This window comes from Melospiza georgiana, chromosome 3 (assembly GCF_028018845.1).
Source record: "Melospiza georgiana isolate bMelGeo1 chromosome 3, bMelGeo1.pri, whole genome shotgun sequence".
In the NCBI taxonomy this organism is placed as follows: Eukaryota; Metazoa; Chordata; class Aves; order Passeriformes; family Passerellidae; genus Melospiza; species Melospiza georgiana.
Genome location: NC_080432.1, coordinates 39,924,802 through 39,949,147, shown reverse-complemented (window position 1 = coordinate 39,949,147; position 24,346 = coordinate 39,924,802). Strand labels below are relative to the sequence as shown.

At 39.8% G+C, this 24,346-nt stretch overlaps 1 protein-coding gene across 1 annotated transcript in view; it reads left to right on the top strand.

Moving 5' to 3' along the window:
- The first annotated feature begins 9,340 nt into the window (after positions 1-9,340).
- SRBD1 (S1 RNA binding domain 1) overlaps positions 9,341-24,346 on the top strand; it is a 118,922-nt gene continuing 103,916 nt past the window's right edge. Inside the window, exons 1-9 of the mRNA XM_058020325.1 lie at positions 9,341-9,428; positions 10,669-10,745; positions 11,160-11,328; positions 12,231-12,581; positions 14,011-14,177; positions 15,321-15,438; positions 15,589-15,727; positions 18,524-18,620; positions 19,812-19,947. Of these exons, the coding sequence (XP_057876308.1) occupies positions 10,669-10,745; positions 11,160-11,328; positions 12,231-12,581; positions 14,011-14,177; positions 15,321-15,438; positions 15,589-15,727; positions 18,524-18,620; positions 19,812-19,947 (1,254 nt within the window). The 5' untranslated portion in view covers positions 9,341-9,428. The remainder of the gene's footprint in view (positions 9,429-10,668; positions 10,746-11,159; positions 11,329-12,230; positions 12,582-14,010; positions 14,178-15,320; positions 15,439-15,588; positions 15,728-18,523; positions 18,621-19,811; positions 19,948-24,346) is intronic.

Here is a 24,346-nt window from a genome sequence, read left to right as displayed (position 1 = left end):
CATATCTGTATGGTTTGCAAAAAGTCTTTTGGGAAATTGCTGCTTTTTCTTCTGCAAGGCCATGCAGACAGGTGCAGACAGACACAAGCAAACTCTGCTCACACTCTGAGCTGCCCAGACTTTGCAAGCTTCTGTCTGGAAGATGTAGAGTCATGCTAATGTGGCACCATGCCCAAAATAACATACCCTGCCTCTCAGCAGTGCTCATTAGTTTAGGTTCATACAGTTATCTTGCTTCTGGACTGGGGCCTTCTGGTGTCTGACAAGCTAAGTGCACTGGCAGGGTTCTCCTGCCTCTCTAGCCTCCTCTATGTACATATACCTTTATGGCATTACACACTATCACTTTTTGTTGAGAAATGGACTGCTAAAAATCACTGACTCTCTACTCCCAGTCACACTCCAAAGGAAACTTTTGTCAGCCTGCCAAGATGATAAAAACACATGAGGATCTCATGGTTCAGCTCACACCAGCACCACCAAAGCAGCAGTAATGGCTGCAGAAGCAGATAACTCACAAGCTGCCAAAGCACTGAGGTGGGAAACAGAAGTATGGATTACATTCCGTATGAAACCTGAGTACAGACCATATGACCCTCAGCATGTCACTGCAACATGGCCAAGAACCAGACGGCACTCTCACAGCACAAGCAATCCAGCATCTGTCCCCAATGGCAAGTTTTTGGGAACACTGTGAAGGACTGGATTTTCTCCAGTTCTCGAGGAGGAGAGAGTGAGACCCAGCAGATTGCCCCACTGGTTCATCTCCCTTCCTGACATTTCAGGCAGCATCAATTTTCCAAATCCCAGAAAAGGAGAATAAGATGCAGCTATGCTAAGTTTCTTCCCCCAATCACTGTCAGGACCCATAATCCATCACTCTACATTAAAATGACAAGTTTGACTCATTTTATGTTGAACTGTGGCTACTGTGGAAAAGACACAGGTTTCCCCACTGGTAATATAGATATGGGACAAATCAATCTTTTACCTGTCTATCAGATGTAGAAAATTGCACTCAGTAATATGAGAATGCTGCTGAGATTGCAATGTGAAGGCCTCAGTGGGGAAAGAGACATCAGATTTTTATTCTGCCTTCTTGTGGTTATTTTACTCCACTGGTCTCAGTTTTCTGTGGGATGTCTCCATTACCCAGTAAATATTTGCACAAAGAGCAGTAAAAAGATTACACAGGGAGCTCTAAATACAACTTTTTGCTTAGTTTTGCAGCCTAAATAATACTCTTTAAACACAGCTTAAAGAAAACATATCAGACACATATATTTGTACAATAATATTTACATTAATGTATATTGGATGTGAGGTTTTTACCTCAAGTGTCTTTCAAATGTCTTTTGCAAACAAGTTGATGCTTATTTTGCACAGCTTGCAGAGTGCTAGGAAGCTGAAGAGCTTGAAGCTGCAGCTCTGTTAGCAGGGCCTGTAGGTTTTGAGGTTAAGTGCTTCACTAGCTCTGGCTGCACAGTTTTGGCCAGCACAGAGCACACGTGGACCTTTTTCTTGTAGATGAACCCATACACACACCTCTTGCTGAAGCTTTTAAAGCCATGCTTGAGAAAACATTTTATTGAGGGCAGGACTGGAATAGGCTGACACTTAAGTCCTTCTGAAACAAGAGAGGTAATCTGTGTTTAAACTTAGTCCTATGCTTTAATCTGCTTTTTTAGTAGTTTGCTATCCTGAACAGAGATAAACATAAGCACATGCTTTCCTGAGTGGAACTCTGAAAACATTTACATGTAGCAGTTGAGACATTGATTTATTGGTGTCAAGTCTAGCCCTTATCAAAGGACAATAACAGAAAGGACAAGCCTTACCTCTAGGAAATGAGAAGCTACTTTACTTCGCAACTATATTGCATTGCATTAGAAAATAAATCTTATACATGTGAGAGAGGAAAAGTAGTTTATGATTCAACTAATTTTACTGAAAATTATCCAGATTAGGGAGTTTCAAATGTTCTGTACTTGGATTTATGTCTGGTTGGTTCTTTTGTGCTGAACTCAGAAATAATTGGGTAAATGTCTTTTTAAAGGCTTAGAGAAACGTCAGTCTTAATCTTTTGCAGCAGGGGTCACTATAAACAAATCTACAAAAACCTGCCAGCAGAGAATATATATGCCAGAACAGACAGACAGAAAAATTACTGATTATAGATAAGGAATGGTGTCATTGTAGACGAGCATGAGAAAGAAACCCAAACATTTATATATAGGTAATTTCTTTTAAATCAGTTGTACAGGCTTAGCCTATCCTTACAAGAACAGTGACCTAATTTCAAACTATTAATAGAAGAGAAGTGAAGTTGCCTGCATGATATGTACTTAGACATAGGAATTTTAATGCAGTGCATCAAAGGAGTCAGATGACACAGGCAGTATTTTTATATTCTGCACAAAGTTGCACTCTAAGTATTACAAAACCTAATCAGACCAAGTCTTTAAATATTACTTTTAAGGTATTTATAGTAGCAATCTTTTGTCCTTAGTTACATAGTGCACTGAGTTCCTATACTTATTTAAAAGTTGTTTTGGCATAAGAGTAGAATCTGATCTGAGGTAAAAAGAATCAGAACCTTTTCTATTATAAATTACAACGTTTCATCTGAAAACCTGATGATCTAACATGATTTCATGCTCCCTAGTATTACACTAAACTACCCTTTGCTCAGCTCTTAGTAGTCCAAAACTCCAGGCGAATCAGCTCTGAGCCTGCAAACACTTGCCCACTTGATTAGCCTTAAACATATGAACAGTCCTATTGAAGGTTGTGAGTCAGATTCTCAACTCGTGTAAATCAGATAAATAAATAATCAAATAAAAAGACCCTATTTAAATCAACAGAGCTGTGAGAATTTATATCAGCTGAAGATTTGGCACCAAGGGTAAAACCCAATGCATAAAGACAAGTACATGCATAAGTCTCTCTCCAGGCCTGTGAAAGCTAAAGAGGTCAGGTAAACTCCATGCAAAGAGAGCAGTCACACTGCATTGAACATTATTGTGTTTAAAACCATTCCAGACTGTTAAACACACATTTATTATGAAGTCAAGATGAAAAATTATGAATTATTTAAGTTTATAGCACCTTAGTTACATTTAAGATGTTGCTGTTCCAAGGCTGGAGGACAGCTGGCTCGTAGTTATGACCACAAGTTACAAATATTTATGATACAAAGCAGAAGACCTTTTAGGGTAATGGAAGCTCAAAAGGCGACTTTAATATAGCAGTGTGCTTGCTCCATGCTTCTGGTGATGGCTCCAGAAGCCAGCACCCATTAAATTTTTTACACGAAATCCGAACTTCACAGGATCCTTGCTGAACGCTAACTTAGAAGATATGGATGATAAAGGAATAGGTAGAGACTGCAGGGAAACATAACTTCAGATGGAATTGTAAGGCAGGCACATAACCCTTGTATACTTTTCCCAGCACTAGTGTGCAAATGCTTTTAAGCAAAAACAAAGCAAATTTTAGAGGGCGTGGGTAAAGAACATGAGTATGGTATGTATATTGGGATCTACATGTTTCTATCTACTCCGGGGGCTGAAAGGGCATGGATTTATTTCTGCGTCTTCTGCAGTCACCTTTGACGCAGTATCTCAGCTTCACACAACGACGACTTCTGCTTCCCAAGACCCCCGTGAAAACCCTGCTCCTTGGCTAACACCTTTCGATCTCCCATTCGCCCAGAACCGAACCGGCTCATTCCTGCATTCCGCCCATAGCCCTTGGTTTAAGTGAAAGGCGGCTGATGCTCTCGCCATGGGGCACCTCGGGGTGGCTGGCCCTCGACCCCTCACACCTCACAGCTCTCGGGGCTGCTCCCAGGGCGGCGGGGGCGGCGTGAGGGGCAGCGGGGACGGCGTGAGGGGCAGCGGGGGCTGCGTGAGGATCGGTACGAGGGGCGGTGTGAAGGGCGGCGTGAGGGGCAGCGAGCCGGTCAGCGGGGGCGGTGCCAGGGGCGGTGGGGGCGGTACGAGGGGCGGTACCGGGGGCGGTGAGGGAGGCGGTGCGGGAGGCGGTGCGGGAGGCGGTACGAGGGGCGGTGCGGGGGGCGGTACGAGGGGGGGTGGGAGGGGCGGTGGCGGCCCCGGCCCCACTCCGGCCCGTCCGCGCTTCCTGCGGCGCGGCGCGGCCGCTGCTTCCTGCTCCGCCCCGCGGCGCGTCGGGCGGCGAGCCCGCCATTGCCGCGCCGGCGGCCCTTTCAAACGCGGCAGCCGGCGGAAGCAGGGGGTAACGACGGGGGGAGCCGCCCGCTCCTCGCTGGGAGCGGGCTGGGGGTGAAGCAGGGCGGGCAGCGGCGCCGTGCTGGGCCCGGCGCCCTCCGTGCCACGCCGCAGCGCCCGGCAAACGAGGGGTTCGCTCCTGTCTCGGTTGTTCAGGACGAAACGAGCCTGTTCTTCTCCCTCCATTCCCAGCCCCTCTGCCCGGAGAGAGAACTGCCCGACCCCTGCGAGGGGGTGAGCGGGACCGCGATGCGGGCGGGCAGCCCTGACTAGGCTGGGACGGGCCAGCTGGAAGGGACAGGAAGGGTGAGAGGTGGCACATTCCCGTGGTTCTCCCACGGAGCTGATGCCCTTCCCAGGCGGCGAGGGTGGCACGTGGCTCTGTTAGCCCTGGCTCTTGCACGCTGTCCGCATACCTGCGGAAATCGGTGTCGCCGGGGAGAGAATAGGGCTTCGGAGTATGTAAAGTGTATTTTCTCGGTGGCATTTCTGGGCCGAGAAGCAGTGATTTGGCGTGGTAATGAGTCACCGAACAACAAACAATGCTTTGCTCTCAACTTCCTTCTACCTCCAAGCCTCCAAAATGAGTGTTCTGGTGTGATAAACTCTGCTGGGTTGTAGTCATGCAGAAGAGATGTGTGTTCTCCATATCCTTTTGGGAGTGAAGACATTCCGTTAAGTGAAGCAGGATGGATGTGTTTCTGTGGGGCTGGTTTGGTGGACTGGAGAAAAGGAATGACTGCACATGATGTAGCCACCTATTGCTGCATCAGAAGCAGTATCCCTGATTTTGGATAATGCCTTCATAGGTGGTTTGAGAGCAGTGGATTGAGGAAAATGCATGCGAAGGGTTTGTGCCCTCCCTTTCTTGGGCAGACCTCTTCTGATTCACATGCAGGGTGCCACATTACATGGGTTGTTCCTTTTCCTTGGTGGTACCATCAACTATAGGAACAGGCATGGGATAGGATGTCCCTTCTAGGGGCACAATTTTTGTGCTTTACCTTTTTGATGATACTTCTGCAAGTAAAAACAGTAGGTGGTGTTCCTACTGGTTCTTACACCATTTCCTCTCTAGCTTTGAGGACTGTTTTGGTGTATGTGTGTACCCTGTATGTCTCTCTGTTTCTTTGTGGTTGTAATTTTCCACTTAGTGCTGGAGGATCCTAAATTATGTCTGCAACTCCTTCCTCAGGCAGGCCTGACCGGCTTTGTACAGGAAAAGTCCTTGGAAATCTGCACTAGCTTCTCTGAGCAACAGTGTCTGGGAGTTCTCCAAGGTTTTAACCTCAGGAGGATTACAGTAAGTTGGATTTATATTTGGAAGTACAACTCAGTTGACTTATCTCTGCTGGATAAAAATCTGGAGAGACAGAAAGATTTCCATACAAGTCCCTTCCATTGGTCTGCATAGCATCTTTTCCCATTGTTGCTGACTGTATGCTCACATTTTGATATTTCTTTTCCTTCAAATGTTATTGCAGTGAAGGTATCTTAAAATGACAAGGAAAACCAACCTGTTGAGGCTCTCCTTATAATTATTGAAGTAGCCATTCTGCTTCTACTTAGAATGGCCCAGAATTCCCTTGTCATATGGGACTTGTGTAGTGCTCCTTTTGTCCTGCTTCAGGTGCTTCATGTTATAAATGCTGATCTGGCTAGTATTGTTAGAATTAAGAAGAAGCTAAACTGCAAAATTCTATTATTGTTGCTGGTTTATTTGGGAAAGAAAAGCAAAGGCTGTAGAGCAAAGTTTGAGGAGCTCCCTGCATAGAGGGATCCCTGTTTTGTAAGGAACATGTTGCTTTGGATTAGCTGGAAAAGGGATTCAGAAGTTTCTGCATGCTTTTCAGCTGGACAGGGCTTGTTGCAGTTACTGAAATGAAATTAATTTCCAAGTGTATTTATGATGGTGGTGGTGTTTTGGGTTGTTTGTTTGTTTGTTGGGTTTTTGTTGTTGTGTTTTTTTTTTTTAATCCTGTGCCTTCAGGTAGGAAAATCTATTTTTGAATCTGAAAAATTGTTGCTCTACTGATAGAGTTTTAAAAGAGGTGTGTGGTAGTGCAGGGATTTTTTGGGGGCGTTAGGCAAATGGTGGTGGGGAGTGAAAATTTTTTTAACTAATTACTTTTAAATTGTTATTAAACTTCTCTTTCTGCAAATGGTTGCTTATGCCACCTGGATTCACATAAGAAGAAAATTATTTTTAATGGATTGTGCCTTTGCATGAATAGGGAGATTGAAGAGATGAACAGTCTCTAAATGAGATTTGGATTGCTCCTTAACATAATAAGGTCTTTAAAACCTCAGTCTCCTTATATTCTGTGTGCAGCCTAGACCTATTTGGGGAGAGAGACCAGAGAAATGATTATTTCCTTGCTGTGTGTTTTGTGCATACACATATTAAGATTCTGTACAGTAAAGGATGAGAGCTACTTGGCCAGTCTTTATTCTTTGTGTAGCCTGACCCCAAACTACAGTAGCTTTATTTTAATGAGTAGCTGACAAGCAGGGAGAAGTGTTGCAGCCATCCAAATTGTGATGTGGAGCTCTGCATTGGGTGCAAAGGATAGAAGTGGTGGGAGCAAACTAGCTGGCAACAAAACTGATGCCAAATTATTTGGAGAGTGAACCTAGCAGATATATTTATCTACAGTAGCAATGATTTAAATAGTTTCAGCTCTTCTTCACTGGACAGCATAATAGCTCTGTGAATTTCTTTAACTTTTACCTGGAAAGTACTTTCAAAGAACATGCTGTAACTGCTGAGTTTTGTGGAGAAGCCAAGCTTTAGTGATGGAGGGGTGTGTTTCAAGCAATGACGCTTCATGCTGTCATTTGGGACATGGACAAGCCAGGTGAGTTTTGATTCCCTTGAACAGAGGATCAAGGGTCTAGTGTGAATGTTCAGCAATAAGGTTTCAGCCTATCCTAGAGAAGCAGATCATCTACAAATCTGTTCACAGATTTGAAATGAAGCAGCAGTCAGGGACTTAAGTATGTGTACAAGGCCAAAGTTTCCAGGGCCTAGCTCATGTTGCTTGCTCGTGGAAGTAAAAAAATGTTGGTGAGATAAGAACTGTTTTTCTTAAGGAGCAGCATTGTCAGAAATTAAAAGGTCACTGACAGTGTACATAAAATAAGAAAAGGTGTGTTAGCTGATGTTTACTGGCCAGAAGTTTACTAGCCTCAGGTGTGAGAAGAGCTGCTAGAGCAGAGCATGTTGAAGTTGAATATGACAATTGGCAAGCTGGGGAAATCCTAACCAGAGTGGCTGGATAACTTGTGCACAATTCTGGGCACTGTGTGTTTACTTCCTTCAGCTGATAAGGAAACACCAAGTACTGTGAACATCTGTGATACATCTGTGCCAAAGTACAGCAAAACTGAATACAGGCACAGGAAGGGAAAATGACCTGACTGGTATAAATAGGTTACTCTTCATTTTTCAGTTTGGTAATTGGCTCTTCCACAGCTGTGGGATTCTTCTGGATTTGGAAGGGACTATCATTTCTTTCCTTGGGGTAGAAACCAACTCTTACAGGAATATGGAATTCTGGAATGTGGTTAACTGGAGCTGACAGAAAGTGTTAAAGGCAGTTTTCTCACAGAGACCAGTCAATCTGGAAAATATAATAGGAGATTAGTGGCCAACTTCACACTGGCTTGATCCCAGCATGCTGTGGGAGGATGCTTGAAGCTGTTGCCAGTTCCCTCAACACTTGAGGTAGGGGATTTGAGGGACTGTATCCCCACAGAAGTGGAGCATGGAGCTGGCAGTTGCTTACTGTCAGTGCAGCAGTCAGTGTTTGTTGTAGATGCCCCATGAGGAATTAACAGTGTTTGCCTTTGCCTGTTTCTTGAGTCTTCCTGCTTTACTTCAGGGACTGTCTCTAGGCTTGCTTTCTGTGTTTTTTATCTCTCATCATCAGTGGCATTTAGACTTGTTTCTTTTTCATCCTCTTCCTTGCCTCCCCCTCTGCAGTGAATCACAGAAGGGCTGTTTTTCTTAGTCATTAAATGTAGGTGTTTACACACCCCAGCACAGGCGTATCAGGAGGAAAATTTAGCAGACAGCTGTCTGGCAATTTGAAATTAAACAAGAAGTACTTTTGTGGGTTCCAATTAATTTTTTTTTTTTGTAAACAAAACGTCTATATGTAGTAGCCATAAGATTCTTTTCTACAAATAGGAAGCACAGTTAGTTTGTTGTATTCGTTGTGAAAAGGGGCGGTTGTTATAATTTAGCCCCACCTTGCAGTGGAAATATGATTATTTTGGATGGTTTTTCCTTTGTGTTACCCCATGCTTGATATTTATCTTAGATATGCTTTTTTGTTGTTGGCTTTTATTTTCAGCTGTGGAACTCCATTTTGACTTCTGACCACAGCTTGTCTGTTCATAGAGAGTTACTAAGGAGCTCCTCTCCTGTTCTTCTGCAGATAAGGAGAGTTAGGTCACTGGATATCAGGAAGTGCAATTAACTTTAAAAAATGAGCCTTACTCTTGCCATAATCTTACTTTGTGTAACTACACAAATGTTGAGATATTTTGAGACCCTCAGTCACTTGAGGTGAGAGGGAAAATACTCATAGAAAAAAGCACCTTCCAGATGAGGTTTTCCTTCTACCTGGGCTCCTGGGTAGGCACCAGAACTTTGATGCTCCATGCTGAGTGTTCCAAACTGGCAGAGATGTTTAGGGTGGTGTTGCTCAGTAGGGGCAATGCTGACTTCAGGTGACAGACCATGTATATTGGTCTTTTCCTTCTTACTTGCAATGATTTAATGGCTAGTGATTTAAGCTGGTTAAGTGTTTTAAAACGGATCATTTTCCTAGAATACCTGGCTAGTTGTGTGAGCTGAAAAGAAGCATCAAGTATCCCAGCACATACAAAAGAGTGGATCAGGGATCCATCTGGCTTGGATGTTACCTAACCTTAAAAAATTGGTGTTTAATATTTTTTGCATCTCCCATTCACACATTGAAGTATGATATAAAAATGGAAACATTCTTTTCATGCCTCTGAAATAATATGAGTAAATAAGTAATAATTCAGAACTGTGGTTATGTCTGTGCAGGGTACTAAGAGCAAAGGAACGCAGAGAAGCAGAGTGGCTGGATGAATTTGGGGGTGTCTCAGAACTGACAGTGAAAAGACACCTGGGAAGCTGATAAGGTGAGTAATATTTGTCATGTTCTTTGGAGATTTATGTTTTCCTGTGGTAGGTGTGTGTTCCAGCCAGTCACATTATGTAACAGCACAGAAATGCTGACCTGTTAGTGACCGAGCTTGTAGCTCAAGAAGGTGCTTTGCAAGTGAGCCAGTGGTACTTTTTGATGTGAATCTCAATACTGCTTCTTTGACTGCAGTGCTGAAAATTATTGTCTAAATTTTTGTGCTGCCTTACAAGGAAAACTTCTGAAAGCCATTAATAACAAGTGTGTTCTAGTGCTTGAACAGAGGCCAGAATGAAGTTGGATTGAAAGGTATTTTGCCCTTGAGTTAAATGGCACTTTGGAAAATGCTTATCTGGTATGTATTGTGCAAACATGGGACTTTAAGGTTCCCATTGCAGTGGTAAGGCTGGATCAAAGGTCAAGGTATAAAAATATGAATTACTATGAAATTGTATCAGATATAGGTAAAATATGCTTCTGAATTTTGTAGTATTTGAAATAAATTATTTTTTTGCTTTCTAAGTTTTTGTTTTCTGGCAGATAAAATTTTGAGGCTACCTAACATTTTTTAACTAAGACTGCTAAATATGATTATTGAAATTCATGGGCCCAATCAATTCTGTAACTGTTAACTGAAATACAGCTATTGTGGGTATGAATCTTGGGTCAAGGGAAAGGGTGTGCCTCCCCTTTTTACTTTTGGTGGTTGTTTTATGCACTTTCTATAATCCAAGGGGCAGTTCATTCAAAATAATAGCTCTCATTGTGCACACAAGTAACAGATAGTCTTTAAATGTAAAAATCTAGCTGGAAATGGACAATTGCCTTGTTCTGTCCCATCAAAACCACACGTGAGCTCACTTTACTAGGTTTTAATTTGAGTTGCTATGCTTTTTGAATGGATAGAGGAAAGACTGGCATACAATATGTGACACCCAACAAAATGAGAGAACCAGTACCCTTTTTGCTAGAAGAGCTTTACCTGCAAGCCAAATAATTACCTCCATGTGAAGAGAAAAGTAGTTGGAGAGGTTGTGCTGCTGGTTTGTTTGGTTAGTTGAAAAGATTGTTGAATGTGTGCTGCTGTGGCCTAAATTCTTGGTTACTGAGAAAACAAAACTTGCTCTAGAGGAAACTTTTATGATTGCTGAAGACATTATTAGGGCACATTTGACAGTGAGCTGAAGAGAATACAGCTTCAACCAAGTTATCTTTCTCTCTTCTTTCCTCTGTTTCAGATGTCATCTCTACCAAGGAGAGCAAAATGTGTAGCCAAAGCCCCTACATCAGAAGAACTACCTTCGTTTCTTAATTCGTAAGATCATTTCTTTCCTTAGCATTTTTAAAGGGTTATGCTAGGCATGAGCAATTGCATGAGAACAATAATCAGTTTCTAAGAAGTTGATTAAAAAGTTTTCATGCACAAAGCTTCAGTTATAAAATGCAGATTACTTAGGCTTCTTCATGCTCATAATGAAGGTAGGATGAAAGTGAATTGCCATTTGTCCAAAGAGTCATGTGTACCATGTGTGTATACATCATAAAAGTTGTTTAAGCCATAAAAAGATTGTTTAAGCCATTAGCTCTGCAGCAGTGTGGAGTCTCTCTACCTTTCTGTTAATTTTTCCTGGTCACTTTCTTTCATGCCAAAAACCACTCAAGACTAGCTCACTTATGTATTTTTTTTATTCTTCTCATAAGCAATATTGTTGATTCATTTGTTTTTCAGGAGCTCTGAATCAGAGGAGGAGGAAGAGGAGGAATGGGAGCCAGAAAGCAAAATTGCCAGGAGACCTCGTTTGCCAACGAAAACTGAGGCAAAAACTAAAAAAGCTGCTGCTCCACGATCAACTGTGGCCAGCAAAATGGTCAAGAAGGTAGCAATAAAAGAGGAAATGGTGAGTATCTATAAGCAAGAGACATTTAATTGCTGCTCTTGGAAAGTAGCATGAGCAGGTATTCTGACTCTGGTTGAATTGGTTGCCTGAATCTCATCAGCTGATAAAATTCCACTGTTCCTGTGAATGTTCATTATGGCTTTATTTTGCATTGAAGTGTCCATGATCAAAAGGTCCTCCTTGAAAATTTTGGCCAATGATAATAGGATGTGGTTTTCCCTGGATCACTTTCAACAATGTAAATAAAAAAATGCCTCTGTTCTCTCTGGTTTTGGTATTGCACCTTTGTCTTGTACCTTTTCACTGTTTGGGTATCACAAAAACAAGCAGCCTCTTCTTACATTTCCTTGCATGGCTGTTCAACCCAGTAAGGATTGCAGTTTTATTGTTAGTAATATAGAACAGAGTTATACTGAAAATTAGATACTTCTGTATCACATCATGACAGAAGCCAGTCCTTCTGACTTCTGAGGATGATCTCTGCAGAAAGTCAGTAAAGAAGGTGTGGCTTGTCTAAGGTTAAACTGTATCTTGGAAGACCAGATCTCAGTTCCCATGCTGGGAACCTAACACCTCAGAAGTGCTTCCCTACCCTGCTGTTTCCTGTTTTGTTGACATGAATGGAGGCAAAGATTGTAGGTCAGTGTCTTCTGAAGGAAGGTCCTATTAAATTCTTTGCAGGATAATTTTATTTGAACTTAATCAGAGGTCTGCTGTGTTTGTCTTGTTTCCTCCATGCAAGATATATTTCGGGTTGCTTGATTTCTGGCTTGGTGTTTTGCTGCCAGAGACATTACTTGGGAAAATGCTATCTGGTAGCAAGTCTTTTTAGAGTTGAAGTGAAATGTTGAAGCACTTTGTAGCAGTCAGTGCTTAATATGGCTCTAATGTCTTTCTGGCAGGATGTATCCTTCCCTATTGCACCTGTAGAAGATAATAAAATGCAACTTCTAAAACCTAAGGAAGAAAATGCAGGCATTAAACCAAAAAGTTTAAATCGAGCACCAGAAGTGCCTAAGAAAATGGAAATAAACGCATTCCAAGGGAGAAACCAAAACAGTTCAGTGAATGATGAAAAACCCTCAACAAGTGTTCCTGTAGTGAAACAAGAGAAATGTGAGGAAGAGTCTGCATTTGATGAACCACCCTCTAAAAAGATTAAGTTGAATGCATTTCCTGAAGGAAAGCCAGTTAAAAATCTGGGAGGCAAGAAAATAAAAGAAGAATTTGAAATGAACTGGGATATTGTACAGGTATGAGATTTTTTCCTTTTCTGAGGTACCAATGAAGTTATTTCCTGCATAATTAGCGCTTACGGTCTTAACATACAATTTCAGTCCTCTGAAATTGTCGTTTAACCTCTGTTTAGGTTATCATAAAATGTGTATAAATATAGGTGTTGGTTGGTACTGTCAAACTTTTGCCTCATTCTGAGATCTGTGATTTTGGGTGTCCTTAGAACAAAGCTTGCCTGTAACTGTTTGCGTGGTTCTCCTGTATGAGCACATGGGGATTTTGGGGTTTTGTACATGGGGATGTACACCACTGAAGCTCCCATAGGAAGGGATGCTGACAGATTTGGGATGTTTGTGTGCAGTTTTACAACTTAGTATTTAGTCAGTGTGGATCATTTAGTTGCAGACACCCATTTGAGAGTGTTTATCAATTTATGGTTCTGTCAAGGAAGGAGATTTGCATTCCTCACACAGCAGTGACAACAAGGGAGATACCATCTTTGTTTTTGTAGGGTTTTAACTTTGAAGCCATTCGGGTGGAGGCAGTTTTAGCATAGCTTTTGTGCTGGAAGCCTGGGTGTGATCATGGAAGATTTTAATATGAATAGAATGGGAATAGATAGGACATAATGTATTCATCATCCTTAGTACAGTCTGTTTAACAAAGCTGTAAAATTTTGTGGGTTTTCTCACATATTCCTGGAAATACATATGGGGAATTTAATCCTTCTGTGTACTCCAAAAGGAGTGAATATGATTGTGCAGGTGTTACATTTTTAGGCTTCAGAAGGAAACTTTTGAAAGGCTTTTGTATCAGCCCTCTAGGTAGGGTATCTGCTGTAGTGAAGTGCAAACAGATATTCATGGTTACCATGTTACTGAGATAAGCTGCTTGCATAGGGTGTCAGTGATTCCATATTGATACCCTATAACTTTGGAAACTCAATTTGTACAAAATCATGTTTAACTTTGCAAGGCTTGGTTTGTCTTGACACTGGCAGTAGTATTACTAGTTTCCTGTTACTGGTTGAGTGGGATTTGGATCAGCTCTGGCTTTGTGGGTTTTGTTTGTTTAGCTGAACCATGAGGTATGTCAGTGTTGGCTTTAAAAAAAAATCCAGGAATTCCAGGTTTTCTGAGTTGCTGTGTACAGACACATAACAGCATAAGCTGCTGTTTCTGCTTTGTTTTATAATTTTGCTTCCTGCATTTTTTACTGTGGTTACAAGTTTCTGGAAACATTGGTTGCTGTATTTTTGGTGAAATGCTAGGTGTGGTGGCTGGATGCCTGACATCCTGTCTTGGGGAGGACAGTAGTGTCTGCTGGCCAGTGCCATGTTCTGGGAGTGGTTTTGAATGCTGAATGAGAGGCTGTTTAAAGCAATCTACCATCTCTCTTAAGTGTGTTTGGTTGTTGTGTTTGGGTTTTTTTCCTCTCCTTTGCCAGGCCTTGTCAGAAACAACAAACGTTGAACCATGGGTGTGTGCCAACTTGATTTGGCTCTTTCAAGAGGAAAACACGATTCCTTTCATCGCTCGGTACCGCAAGGAGCTGGTCAATAACCTGGAGGCCGACGCCCTGCGGGAGGTGCAGCACGCCTTGGAGGAGCTGCGGTAAGTGAGGCAGCAGCACGGGAAGGGAGCTGAGTACCACCTGCCTGCTGCTCCTCTGTCCCTTGTTCTACCTCCTTGCACACACTTCAACTAATAAAGTAAAGGAACTAATCAAGAAAATAGTTTAAAATTGCTCGACACCTATCTGGGGTTTTGTTAGGTCTTTGGCAGATTGGGTCTTTGTTTTTGCTTTTTTCTCTAAGTAGCAAGAAATCTAGAATTGTTAATTGCCAAAGAAAAATGAATATTTTAATTTCTTTGCAGTTTATTAAAACTGCACAGAAAAACTTGTACTTAAAGAGTGGTTAATAGTTGCTAGAAATATGTAGCATGATGAAATGGAAGCTCCACTTTTAGAAAAAGAATCATTAGGAACCCTTGGCACCCTGCTTGGATCAGGGAAGCTTCTAGTGAAGAGCCCTTCTTGGATTGGAGTGTACCAGCAGATGAGGTTAAACTATCCCAGAAAAGAAATGATCAGCAAAGCTTGTGACCACGGATGGGACTGCTTTCATTGCATCTTACTTTTGAGTGACCCTGTGTTCTTGAGATGGCAGGGGAACAGACTGGTCAACTGTTCTGTCAACTTGGTGTTGTCCTCCTTGTATTCCCTGCTAACCCCTACCAAGAGATCCTTTCCAAGGAGGGAAGGTGGCCTGGGACAGTTCTTGTCTTAACAGATAGTTAAATATTAACAGAATACCTCTGCTGCTTGCAGGTGCTCCCATGCACCTTGCTGAAGACCTAGGAGTTTAAATCCGGTAGCCTGTACTTGATGCTGCAGAACTGTTTTGATATGAATTGTTATCTGTAAATTGTATCTGTATCTTGTATCATCAGTGTGGATTTATTCTAGGGCCTTTTTATTTGGCTTCCAGGCCAGTAGTATTACAGAAATGTGTGGAACAGTAATTACTATTAGTGTTACTTGATGATTTTTCTTAGAACTACCACAGGATATTTTGACACAGTTTTAAACAACCTGAAGAGAGAGAAAAATGATTAGAAACTTTTAAATTATCAACTTGGTTTGTTGAAGGTTAACATGAGATACACTGCTGAAACTCTCTGAAACCCCTGAAAATGGTAATGGACGAGGTCACTCTGAAATCTAACTGTTAACACTAATCTCTTGCATTTTAGTACTGTTGCAAAGAAGACACACACAATGATACAGAAGTTGAAGAAAGAAGGAAAGTTATCCAGTTGCCTTTTAAAAGGATTGCTAAATTGTAGAACTTTGGAAGAATTAGACCATGTGGTCAGTACTCTGGTCTTTTTTAGATCAACCTTAGTTTAAATGTAATCTTGCATTACTGAATAGTGCATAATATCAAGTGCATAGCATGATTGAAATACTTTGCTGCTTTTTAATAACTGGTTTTCTTTTGTTTGTTCTTTTTGTTATAAGTCTGCACCTTATAAAACTGGGAGTAAAGGCACCAAAGCCCAGAGGGCCAAGCAGTTGGGATTAGAACCTGCTGCTCTCTCCCTCCTACAGAATCCTGTGGAACTCAATCTTTTTTCTTACATTAGACCCAACACCAAAGGTAAGTGCTGTGCTTCTTTGACCAGTAATGTTCTAAATGTCTGAAAAGATTTTGAGAGGGAAATTACTTTAATGGTTCTGATGTTGCTGGAAGTTAGGCAACTACTTGAAATTCAGTGATTTTAGCAACATGTGATAACACGTTCACACCTTTAATGTCTCTTCTTCAACCTTTCTTCTCTCTTTGAATTGCAAATAGTAATAACTGTGGTAAAGAAATGACATAATTTTGGAGACCTTATAGTTGACATCTCTATTTACTGGTAAGAGAGAGGGAACCACAGCACACACTTTATACCTTTCCATTGTTCTACTTGTATTCCTGAAGATTCAATGCTGATTGTACTAGAGGTTTATGCTCATAGTCTGTGCAGAAGGAAATGTCACCCAGCAAAGCATATCTTAATGAAAATTGGCCTAGGGGATTGGGAGTGAGCAGGGGAGTTTGTGTCTGAATGACAGTAGGGACTGGAGAAGATGTAATTTCTGTAATTTGAGCAAGAACTTTTAACAGCATGATTGTCATGTATAGATTGCAGAATTGTGTGTCTTTGTGAATGCAGTTATGGGTGGATCTGTAGGGGGCAATCTCTGACAATAAAATGTGAAGATTGCTGCAGCCCTCTGTGTTATGTTAAAATATAGATGTACTTCTATTCTTCCCTGCCCCAACATGTACTTTTTGAATTTCAGCAAAAAGATACTGAACCTCCTTAGTAAGGCTGGCTCTTACTTTTCCCACTTCAATTTATTCTGCTAATTTTGCAATGAAAATCAGTTAGCAAATATTCTGGTTATTAAATTACTGCATTTCAGCATACATTATAACTTCATACAGCAGTGTATTGCAGACATATATCTGACTATTGTGGTGCAGTCTAAAGAGCCAAAAAAAAATCTCTGTGAAAATTCAGATAAATTATTTAGAGTATTTTCAAAAGGAGATGCTGTTTGTTGCACCAAAAACATTAGTTTTTGGAAACCAGTACACCTATTTTCAATTCTGTGCTAAAAATAATGCTGCTTAGGTTTATATAATGGTCTGCCTTTGAAAGACATTAGAAGTTAGATACATCTATGAACTGGGTCACTTTTATCACTTTGGGAGCCAGTTTGACAGCTTATATACAACTTGAGATCAGAGTGGTTTTGGGTTTTTTTTTTGGTTTTTTTTAAGGAATGAGCCATTTGCAGTACAGAAAAGTTTTCATAAAATCTTAATATTTTATGGTTCTTTTAAATTCTCAGTGTTTTTCAACTTATCCTAAAAATAAACTGAAATAAAAACAGCAGTCCATGTTTCAAGGCCTGACATTGGAAAGTTCAAGAAGCAGGCTAACCAGAAAACTTTGTTCTTCTTTTCAGTTGTATGCAGGGTCAAAAATTGCTCTAATTACACAAGCATGTGCTGGTGGACACAGTAAAGTGCCACTGTGAGTGGTGCTTGTTGAATGGGAACTTTCTGATTATTTCTCAAATTCTGACTTGTTTGGGCCTGTGCTGTCTCATTCAGATAATCTACCAGAGTGCCTCAGTCTGTGTTCAGTATGATGCATGTCTTCAGATTCCCATAGCTTTTATTCTGACATCAGTTCTACTGTAAGGAATAGTAACTCATAGATGTAAGGATCCAAAATTTACAACTTCTGATAGGTTTAGGCATTTACTAATGTATTCTTATTCTCACTTTTTTTTTTCTTTCTGGCAGGTAAGTTAAGCTTCCTCGTCTTAAAAAGGGGCAAGATAAATTTCTTTATAGTGTGTAACTTTATATCCTAATCAGAAGCAGGGTTCTGGGTTCAATGAATAGATAAAGCTGTGCAAGCTGTTAAAATAGTGTAAATAAAGCTGTCCATTAGGCAGCAGAGTGAACAGCAGCATGTGTTGCAGAGACAGAGACAGTTAATGCTGCAGCTGCCTGCTCTAGGATTCCTGCTGTTTGGTGTGAGGCATTCATTACTGACTTTTGCTGGAAGCAGAACTAGATATATCAAATTAAAATACAAGATGTCTGTTTTATTTCATTATCTCTGCTTCTGGTCTAATTTAATCCCTTTGTTAAGGAGAATTGTGTCCTTCTTCTTTTGGCCATTTGAAGGAAAGAATGGGTTCTGTGTGTTGGAAATTAACTAATGATTCTGTTATCTCTCCAGAGAGATGAAGACATTGATAACTCCATGTCTTTGAAGACATTTTGTAACTTCAGTGTTTCATAGGAGAGGTTGATGGTATCCTGACCTCAAAAGTATTGTTGTGCAAACTCCTGCTACAATGCAGTGGAAATATAAAACTATTCCACAGAGAAAAGACAGGATTACCTGCAAATAATTTAGGCAGTTTTCATACCGGTAGCAAAATATGTAGACTTCTGCTGCAGTTGCTCATTTTATTAAAAAGTCAAAAATTATATTTAATTTTTTCAAAAATGATATTTAAATATCCAGTTTTACTATTGCACTATTTACGTCCCAAATGTCAAGACCTGTTAGCATCCAAGTGAAAAAAAAAATTCTCTGATTTTAATATAATTTTGACTTAGAATAATGCATTGGTCACTTCAGGCTCATTAAAAGTACCATTTCAGATGTTTTGGAAAGGAAGCTTTAGTTGAAAAAAAATCTAATGAATTAGAATTCCTTAATCTTTGCAAGTCAGTCAGATACCTTTAGTCAGCTTCCTTTCAGCTTGCATATATTTTCTTAATACTTGTGCAGTTGTGTAATTTTATTAGTTTTTTCTGTAATTATTAACTGTATATTATAATGACTGCATATTCTATAATTATTTTTCTTCTAAGGGCTTGCAAATATCCAGGAAGTAGAGGCTGGAGTGCAGCATATTTTAGCAGACATATTTGCTAAAGATAAAGATGCACTGGATTTCATCAGGAAATTGTAAGTTTCACTCTTACTTTCTAAACTTCCTTGCTTACATGGTAAAATGCAGTCTCCTAGTGGCAGATACAGGACTTTTTGTTAATGATGTGAAAACAGTGTTCCTGTGAGATGGATTTAGGGCTGTTCCTGTGTGTGTTCATCAGCCCTTCTGGCTGTCAGTGTAGTAGAGGTCTGCTGTGAGCATGGTGTGGTGCTGTAACTCCCAAAGAATGAAAAAGCCTGTGCTCTGCCCTGTGAATAGCAGATCTTCCTTGCAGTTAGTGACCCATGAGGGAGTTTCCCCTCTTTGTGCTTTCTTCAAGCTGTAACTCTTCAGAAGTGAATCTGCTTAAGCTCTTGCTCCAACAGCTGACCTGACACCAGTCAGTGTAACTAGTGTGCAGTGATGGTTGATTTTGGCATTGGTAGCCAATAAGGCAAACAAATATGACTTGTTTTTAAAGCAGGACTTACTGATCTTTAATTGTGTTAGCTGAATTAAAGTTTTCTTAAATTACATTATTTCAGTGTTGTCATGTCTGGTGAGTTGGTATGACAAGGCAATAGTCACTTGTTATTTCATTTTTTCTGCTGTGTGCAAGAGAGTTAGAGAACATGCACCACCTTAGGAATGTGCAGAGTTGCTTTGAAACAGCAGTGTGATAATTTCAGTGAAGGGGGTTGTTTTTTAAGGGATGTGCTGTCACTACCTGACTGTCACTTTCATTGTTTTGACCACTGGAAATTCCTTAGTTGAATCTCAGTGCTCTACAGATGAATCCTGTTCATCTGAAGTGTGTTGTATGTATGATAATCACAAGGAGCATGGACTGCCATTTTTTTGCAACTTCCCAAAATTTATGTGAAGTTTAACCCATGACTGAAGTGCATGGTGGTGGCTTTTGAGTTTGCGTTCCTTTGAGGAGGAGGGCTGTGAGCAGTTTTTCCTGCTTCACTGTCTTCTCTTGGTGAATTACAGTCAGTACACATTATGTCACCTCAGCATGAAGTTATGTCATCCAGTTCTGCAGGTAATTACAGTTAGCATCACTTGTAATTGAGCAGACTCCAAGCTTGTTTTTTATTTGATCTATGCAGTAATGACTTGTTACAAGTTTCATGCTAAAATATAAATATTTATATAATATTATATAAAATATAAATGTTTTTATAAATATAGATATAAATATCTAATTTTCTTCTATGCAGATGCCAGCAAAGGTACATTTCCATCCAGTCGACATTGGCAAAAGTGTCATCCAAAAATGGAAATGAAAAAGATATAAATAAATTCCAACTGTACCATGAGTTTTCTTGTAATATAAAGAATATTCAACATCATCAGGTAAAACTTGAAATGTTAATGTTTTTTTCTTAGAATTTTAATTGTAGTAAATGTTGCTTTGTTTTTGAATTGTGTTGCTTAAAACTAATTCTAAAGATACTTTCTTTTTTCTTTACAGTTATCAGAGGTATTAGAAGCTTTCAAATTCTTGAAATGTAGAAATCAGCTCTTGATCTCTGTTTTAAGAAATAGAGCGAACAACTACTATTTAGTACCCCAAAAGTCAGTTTGTTTTGCAAGGCATCGTTTTTTTCTTTTGTGGACCATCTTTGGTTATCCTAAGCCCCAAGTTTAGACTTATATAACTAGATAAAGAAAGGAGGGCTGAAGCAAACAGAAGCTGATGGCTTGACAGCTAGGCTACCCCTGTTACTGAAGTTCAAAGGCAGAATTGTGATGCACTCAGTGCAACTGTCTAGAGCTCTGCACTAATTCACAACTAATCACCAAGTGAATTGTCTCTTGTTTTATTTACTGTCACCTAGCTTAAAAAACCAAAACAAACCCAACAAAAAGCAATTGAAAAAACCAAATGATAATCCCAAACCCAAAACAAACCATATATCATAGAAGACAGACCACTTACATGCTTCTGACTAGAAATGTTCTTTTCCTTTAGAAGGCTGATATGCTCTCATTTTCTTCTGTGCTTTCCATTTTAAACCGGAGTATTTTGAATTAATTAGGGCTAAATTTATTATTAAAAAAATTCACAACATGGATAGGCTAATTTTTAAGCTGTTTTTCCCCTTTCCAATACGAAAGGTGTTAGGTGAATGACTAAATAGCCACTGTTGATTTCAATAGGCTGTTCTTGCATAGATGTTTGAAGAAGTACCTTTGGTTTTTCTCTTTGTAATAGCTATGAACATTTATTCTCCTTATATTGATAGTTATCTGGTAAAAAGTTGCTTCTAAAGGGTTGGGGAAAGTTGATAGAGCAATCTATTAGCTACTGTGCTGACATTGACAAAGACTGGTGGATTCATCATGTTATGATGTATGGATTCTTTTGTGTCCTTTTTTGTTGAAGGAATAGTTGAGCTGGGAAAGAGTGTTTGGTTTTACCTGCTCTCACAGTGGGGAATACCATGATGTTCACACAGTACAAGTTGCATAAGTGTTTCCTGGGATGATGCTATAATTTAGTTCTTGTTCAAGGCATCCTTTTTTACTTAAGGAAAACTGTTGCTTAGCTACAGTGAGGGCTAAAAACTGTGTTTCCCAAACCTGGTCAGCACTTTGGTTATGTGGCTGCACTGTTTTTTTATCCAGGATATGTGCCCTTAGTTTGTCTCTTTGATGTTACAATTAGCTCAATCTGCTTTGGTTTATTCTTTCCTGTGCCTGCTGCTAATCTGAATACCTCTTTCTTTACCCATTCTGGCTCTTCAGAAAAGAATAAGCACTGATTTTGCAGCTGGCAGTCCTGTAATCACAGTTTTGCACACTTACATGCTGCCTCTTATCTATTTCTGCTATCAGCTATTCTAATACATTGGATATTTCTGTATTGTGAATTGTAGAAGTCTGAGTTGCTTGTGTGTCAGTGAGGTTTCAAGGCTCAAGGTGTGACAGGGCTCTCTGTACCGGTTGAGCAAAAAATGTATTTTATGACAGTTTCTGAAGCAACATGTAAAATCTGCTGTATTGTAAATGTATTGTAACTTTTCATGTCTGTTTTTAGTTCTTGGGTTCTTTCTTCTTTTCTCAGTTTCTATCTTTCTCCCTTTTGTATTTTGATAATGAAGTAAGGAGAAAGTTGGTTTTTTTCCTCTTTATCTGCCATTTCTTCATTAAGCTTAAACCCTGGTATTGTACTTTTGAAAGTCTTTCTCATCATCTTCATTTTCTTTGTCACTTGACCTTATTCCCCTACTGATGCAAATTGCCATTTTTTAATGTTGTTATTTTCTTGGGTTATGACCATCCTTTTCAATACAGAAGTCTTTATTTTTTCCTTCACCTAAGACTGTGGAGAGATAGTTCCTTTGTGCATTTAAAAACTAGCAAAAATATTTTCTTTAAGAATAGAGTTCAAGATGTCTTCAAGAGGAGTTCTGGTTTGGCTCAAGATTATTAAAAGAAGCTTATACCTGGAAAAGATATAGGAAAGCCTGAACCCCAGAGTGATTTATATAATTTACTAATCCCCAAGAACTTTATGTTAAATAGGTGTGTTTGAGGAACAGTTGTAAAACTTACTGCTTTGATGGTCTGTATGCTTTCATGGCTGCATATAGACAAGTGTTCTGAATGCCTTTAGGCAGAGGCAGAAGTCAGCTTTAAATGTCCTCTTTATAGAGTTGCAAACACAAGATTCCATAAAATACTGCACTGAAACTTGTCATCACCTGAGTACGGAAGTGCAAGTGATCCTAAAGACCTGGTACAAGCCTAACTCTGCTCTGGCTTAGATGTGAGTGTAGGGGATGCACAGTAGCCTGGCATGTCACCTGTAGGAAAACAAAGCCCTGGCAGCTGTGGGTGTGCCTTGCAGCATGTGTTGCAGTGAGATGAAGTGCTGTGCAGTAAGCTGTGCTGCAGCTTGGTCCTGCTGTAGGTCTGGGTTTCTTCCCGTGCCACTGTCATTTTCTTTTCTGAGACGTGTCATTTTGTCTTGCTTGAGTCCTGAAGTAATCACGACTGGTGTGGAGTCAGGTTGTTTGAAAAAGTTAAAATACTAAAACTGTAATGAGAAAAAAACTTTGTTTTAGTCAGCTTTAAAAGCTGCCTCCAGATTTTGACAATGTCAGATACCCTGTGGATGTTTCCAGCTGGAACATTTTGCTAGTGGGAGGTTCAGTCACAGCTTCTTCCTTTGGCAGCAAGGAGAACCTGACTGGACTCCTAGGACATAGCTGAGAAGCAATACCAACACAGTTATAACTAAGAAAAAAAAAATCTTTCAAGAGTTTATTTGAGTTTTTGACTAATTGTAAACAGTTTAGTGTTTGTGTACGCCTTGGGGTGGCGTATCTTTATTTGGAGATGACTGAAATAGTGGGAGGAAAAGAATTCATGAATTAAGTGTAACATTAGAGGCAAATGTTCTATTTTCAATCTCATACTTAAAAAGGAATTGGAATTTAAAGTCCTTGGCAAAGTGTACAGAACTTATTCTGCGAGTTTAAGTCAATATGCAACATATAAGAGTTGTGCAAAATGAAGCATGTTGTGGTTTTAGGATAAACAGGATAAGGTTTGATGAATCTTGTGACTGGATCATATTGTTGTTCTTGCTTTCTCTGAAAAATGTATGTTGTTTCTTGCCTGGATCCCTTGCCCTGGATCTGTTCCAATCTCATATAAAAACAATCTTTTTCCAGAAGTGAAGACTGCTTTGTGACTAGAATGGCCAGATTTTAACCTGTTACTTAAAAAACCAAACTAAACAAAAAGAGCTATATTATATTAGAGGGTGAAATTAAATAATTCCATTCTTAACTAAGCATTTATTGGATGATTATTCTTCTCTGTATCACTTAGAACAGGATAGGCAGATTGTTTGAGAGTAAAAAATATAAATAATATTAGTGACTGCATTAACAGCTGCTTTAAGTTCAAGTGACTGACACATTCTGCAGATGTAGTGCCAGGTAACAAAATGTGATGCAAATATTGACCCTGCTGACAGCATGCTGAATGATGACATTATAATCCTATCACATATATTCTCTGTTGTGAGCATCACTTTGATTTCATTTTAACTTGACATTTAGCTTTCTCTCTTTTTAAAAAGTAAAGTCAGAATAAACGTGAAAGCATTTGATTTGTTAAAATGTGTCTTTCTAATTTCTACGTGAAAACATTTGGTTTGGCAGTCAAGGTACCAGATGCTATAATATTTCACATGCAATCTTTATTATTAGCTTTGTTGTTCAATGATATGTCAGGCCTGGTATGTCACAGGAGCAGTAAGGCTGAGGAATATAAATTGGTACTATGTCCTGGAGTCATTTTAAACCATTGTATTTAACATATGTGACATGTCTGAGTTAGCTAGTGATTGAATTAAAGTTCATGATTGACACAGAATGCTCTGTTGTGACAGTGCTCAGGGCCTGCTACATACAGCAACATGTGTAGTCATACAGGAATGTCAGCTTCCAGCGGGTTTCTTTTTTTTTTTTTTGGTATTTTTCTACTTTAAAATACTTGAGAAGGAAAAAGGAAATCTAAAGATGTGCATTTTATTTGCTTCTGAATATTATTCTGTTTCTAAAATCTGCTGGTCAGTGAAGTTTCATAGTATTAAGGTGAATATTCAGTGTCTCCATAGTGAGATTAGACTAGGAGTTATCCACCAGAATCCTCCAGGATCGGCCACTTGTGGTTCTGGTTTTAAATGTAGAGTCACAGTCTTCCATTTAAAATGGAACTAACTCTGTGTAGAGGT